General features: G+C 49.3%; 1 protein-coding gene across 1 annotated transcript; it reads right to left on the bottom strand.

The window, feature by feature from the left end:
* Positions 1-1,069: 1,069 nt before the first annotated feature.
* Positions 1,070-2,210, bottom strand: LOC107307707 (olfactory receptor 14C36-like). The gene has a single exon (XM_085510299.1). It carries the CDS (start codon positions 2,208-2,210, stop codon positions 1,245-1,247), a length of 966 nt encoding a protein of 321 aa, XP_085366425.1. The 3' UTR covers positions 1,070-1,244.
* Positions 2,211-4,945: the final 2,735 nt, after the last annotated feature.

Here is a 4,945-nt window from a genome sequence, read left to right as displayed (position 1 = left end):
TGGCTGGCACCTCTGCCTTAACTAAGAGTCACTTCTGTGCAGGAACCTCCACCCTGAAACCCTTCCCCAGGCTGCTCTCAGAGTCCTCGGGGCTGGCTCTTGGCTTTTCCTCCAGCAAGCCCCACTTCTTTGCCTGCCTTCAGTCCATAGGGGCCTGGCACTCTCACTCCTCAGCCTGAAGGATGGATGGCCTCAATGGCAGTAGACTCAAATCAGCATCTCAAATCTTTCCTTGCTCAGAAAACACTTAGGTAATAAAGAACTGGCAAGCTTGCTTTTAGAATTACCTTCTGTACATGACATGATGCTTTAAAGAACAATTTCTCCTAGCAATGACCTGCCTCTGTGTCATGGCGTTCTCTAGATCAATCTGTGTCCATGACAGGGGGGGCTGTATGCCCACGGGACCCCTGACCAGAAAAATGGGAAAGGAAAAGGGAAAGGGGGTAGGGAGATGGGAACTGGGCTCAAGGGGACAAAGAGAGAAGCAGCAACAATCTACGGAGAAAAAACTTATATTACTAACTATGATATCAGAATGCAAGATAACACAATATAGTACAATCTAACTGAAACTGAGGCTAATAAATCAAGAAAAATAAGAGAGAGAGGTTTCTGAAGCCTGAGAAGCCTACTTTGAAATAGAAGGTGCCACGGTTTGTAAGAACAGCAAAACCACATCCAGTCAGTGTGAGAGTGAGCATCCCTTCCGTGACTTCTTTCCCTCTTCACAGACCATCCTGGAGGCAGTGACCACCTCTGTGTACAAAATGGAAGAAACCCTGGAAGAAGCTTGGGAACTTCTGACATGATAACACACATCCAAGAACTTGTTGTGTGCAGGGACTCACAGGGAATGAGGAAGAGGGGACCTGACAACCAACGTTTAAACCAGCTGCTGCTGCTGGCCACTGCTGCTGATCATCAGCTCTCTGCTTCCAGCTGGACTGTGGGTTTCTGAGAACATCTGACCCCGACAGTTCCTGAAATGTCTCACAAGAAGGTTGACAGACAGAGTCACTGCATGACCTTTATTATGTTATGGTTCACAGAGAGCCTGTTTCACTATATACAGCATGTCTGGGCTAAACTACAAAGGTACAAGGTGAACAGGAACTGGTTTCAATAATGACTTAGTCGTGAGAAACAATACATTATTTTTAAAAAAAAGAATATGAATAAATTACACATATAAAATGGCAGAAAATAAACAAGAAAAGAGCTTGATTCAGTAAAAAGCTGTACTAGAAGCCATGAATTCCAAAAGATGGGCAGTTCACTGCTTTTGAAACACATTTGGTCATCACTTTCCTTACTGCATCCTTGACCTCCTTGTTCCTCATGCTGTAGATGAGGGGGTTCAATGCTGGAGGCACCACCGAGTACAGAAGTGCCAACATCAGGTCCATGATTGGGGAGGAAACAGAGGAAGGCTTCAGGTAGGCAAAAAAGCCAGTGCTGAGAAACAGGGAGATCACGGCCAGGTGAGGGAGGCATGTGGAGAAGGCTTTGTGCCGTCCCTGCTCAGAGGGCATCCTCAGCACGGACATGAAGATCTGCACATAGGACACAACAATGAAAACAAAACATCCAAAGCCTAAACTGAAACTAATAATGAGAAACACCACTTCCCTGATGTAGGAGCCAGGGCAGGAGAGTTTGAGGATCTGGGGGATTTCACAGAAAAACTGGTTCACAACATTGCCTTGGCAGAGAGGCAGTGAAAACGTGCTGGCAGTGTGCAGCAGGGAATTGAGAACCCCAGTTCCCCAGGCAGCTGCTGCCATGGTGGCACAAGCTCTGCTGTCCATTAAGATCCCGTAGTGTAGGGGCTTGCAGATGGCAACGTAGCGGTCATAGGACATGACAGTGAGAAGGGAACACTCTGCTGAGACAAAGAAGACAAAGAAAAAGATCTGTGCAGCACATCCTGCATAGGAGATGGCTCTGGTGTCCCAGAGGGCGTTGTCCATGGCTTTGGGGAGAGTGGTGGAGATGTAGCTCAGGTCGAGGAGGGCCAGGTTGAGGAGGAAGAAGTACATGGGAGTGTGCAGGCGCTGGTCACAGGCTACGGCTGTGCTGATGAGGCCATTGCCCAGGAGGGTAGCCAAGTAGATGCCCAACAAGAGCCAGAAATGCAGGAGCTGCAGCTCTATTATGTCTCCCGAAGGCAGGAGGAGGAACTCGCTGATGGAGCTGCTGTTGGGCATCTGCTGTTCCTAAGCTTGCAGTCCTGTTCAGAGTGCAGAAGATAATGATGTGTCCAGACGATTCTCAGAGACACTCCTTCTGCTATACTATAACTTTCCTTTCTCTTTGGAAAATGATCATTTAACTCCAGAAATTTAATTTATATTCATGTATATGAACCATACCTTAAAGAGTAGAATATTAGGAAAGTCTTACTTTCTTCTCATTTCCTAATCATATCCCATACTCATGGATATTTTCCTCTTTATTGCAGCTGCTCTTAGAGACCACAGCCCAAGCATCTCTGCACTTGAAATCGTCTAAGACAAATCTGCCTGTTTGCAGGACATATGAACTACTAATGCCTGCAGAAAAAATCTATCTGAGTGACTGTCCACAAAATAACCAATGCATGGGAAGCTCCCAAACCGGGGTAGTCTCAGAGCTGTGTTCAAAGTTGAGAGCCCCTATTAGATTTCTGCCCCTAATCCTCTTCCCTTCACTCAGACCAGGAAATGGAAAATCCTTGCCTTGGCTTTCCTCTTGCAAAGTACCCTTACAAACACTCAGTTCTGCAGTGGAGCTGTGATCCCCCTGCCCCAGGCAGCAGTTGTGGAAGCACAAGCCCTGCTGGGGGGCTCCTTCCCCCCACATGTCTCCCCATAACACGCTGGGCAGCTCCCTGGGCAGGCTGAGTGCTGAGCCTGGCAGGCAGCAGAGTCCCATACCCGGCACACAGCCCCTGAGGCACAGCAGGGACCCTGCTCTGCAGGACAGCCCTGGGCACCTGCCTGCAGCCCCAGCTGCACAGCCTGCAGCCGTTATGGGAAATGCAGCTCTCAGGGCTGTGCTTTCATAGTGCAGCAGAGAAACCCTCACCTAAAGCAGAAATCTTTTTCCACGGGAAAGAAACATGCAATGCCTGCAGCCAGATCTGCTATGTGATGTCTCAGTTTTAATTAACCCTATAGGAACAGCAGCTGCATGGTCTGCAGTGAGCCTTACCGTGTCATTGCATGAGAGCAATGCTCCTGTCGCAAGCTCACAGTCTGCTCACACTGTACTCATCCTGTAAGCTCTCTCCTTTTACTCTCCTCTCCTTCTTTCAGCTGCATGCTGTGCTGTGCACAAGAGCTCCTCCTGGGCGCAGCTGTCTCTCTGCAGGGCTGCCCACTTCTATGAGCTCCCTGTGTCCCATGAGCCTTGCCCAGCTCAGCAGCAGAGGATGTCATTGTTATCCTTCCCACTCGTTTCCCCTGAGATGTCCCTGGGTCCTCATGGTCAACAGCTCCTGAAAGACAACGGCATCACGACTGTACTTTGAAACCTATTGAACTAAACACCAGATTTCAATTCCAGATATGTGATGAAACCTCCCAGGGAGTGTTTGCTGAAGCAAAAAGGGCAAGGGAATCATAGAATCATAGAATCACTAAGGTTGTAAAAGACCTGTAAGATCACCCAGTCCAACTGTTCACCTGTACCTATAGCTTCCACTAAACCATGTCCCTCAACACAAAATCCAATCCTTTCTTGAGCACCCCCAGGGTCGGCGACTCCACCACCTCCCTGGGCAGCCCATTCCAGTGCCTGACCACCCTTTCTGAGAAGTAATATTTCCTAATGTCCAGCCAGAATCTCCCCTGCTGCAGCTTGAAATCATTCCCTCTAATCCTATCGCTAATGACACAGGAGGTCGTCCCCCAGCTCCCTACAACCTCCCTTCAGGATGTTATAGAGAGCAATAACGTCTCCCCTGAGCCTCCTCTTCTCCAGGCTGAACATTCATAGCCCCTTCAGCCTCTCCTCATATGACCCCTCACCAGATTTGTTGCCCTCCTTTGAACATGTTCAAGGGCCTCAGTGTCTTTCTTGCAGTGAGGGGCTCAAAACAGGACACAGAACTCGAGGTGCGGCCTCACCAGTGCTGAGTACAGGGGAACAATCACCTCTCTGCTCCTGCTGGCAACCCTGTTTCTGATGCAAGGCAGGATGCCGTTGACCTACTTGGCCACCTGGGCACACTGTCGGCTCATGTTCAGCTGAGCATCAATCAATACCCACAGGTCCGTTTCCTCTACACAGTCTTACAGCCACTTCACCCCAAGCCTGCGTAGCGTCACCTGGAGTTGTTGTAGCTGAAAAGCAGGACGTGGCATTTGGTCTCAGTTAACCTCATTGAAGTGGCTTCAGCCCAGCTCTCCAGCCTGTCCAGATCCCTCAGTAGCGCCTTGCTAACTCCAGGCAGATCCACACTCCCAGCCAATTTGGTGTAGTCTGCAAACTTACAAAGGATGCACTCAATGTCCTCATCCAGGTCATCAATAAAGATATTGTAGAGGACAGGCCCCAGCACAGACCCCTGGGGAACACCAGGTAGGCACACAGGTAGGCGTCCAGGCAGGTCTTGAATATCTCCAGAGAAGGAGACTTCCCAACCCCTTGGGCAGCCTGTTCCAGTGCTCCGTCACTCTCACTGGAAAGAAGTTCTTGCACACATTCGTGCAGAACTTCCTATGCTCCACTTTCTGTTTTTTCCCCTTGTCTTGTCTCCACACACTGCTGAAAAGAACCTGGTCTCTCTACTTCAACCTCACACCTCAGATATGAGCACTGACATGAGAGCAACCCCCTGCAGCTTTCCCCTGCCAGGAGAGCATAGCAGAGCAGAGACACAGTCCTCGTGTATCTTGTAGTGTTATTCTGCTTGCCAACAGAAGAGGCCAGTCTTTATCTTCCATCTGTGGCATACTCT

Source organism: Coturnix japonica, chromosome 10, assembly GCF_054131305.1.
Source record: "Coturnix japonica strain WE chromosome 10, WE-NBRP24, whole genome shotgun sequence".
NCBI classification, from domain to species: Eukaryota; Metazoa; Chordata; class Aves; order Galliformes; family Phasianidae; genus Coturnix; species Coturnix japonica.
This window is presented reverse-complemented; position numbering and strand designations above follow the sequence as displayed.

Bases quoted from the DNA above. Each gene is read 5' to 3' on its own strand.
- LOC107307707 (XM_085510299.1), bottom strand. From the start codon at position 2,210: ATGCCCAACAGCAGCTCCATCAGCGAGTTCCTCCTCCTGCCTTCGGGA.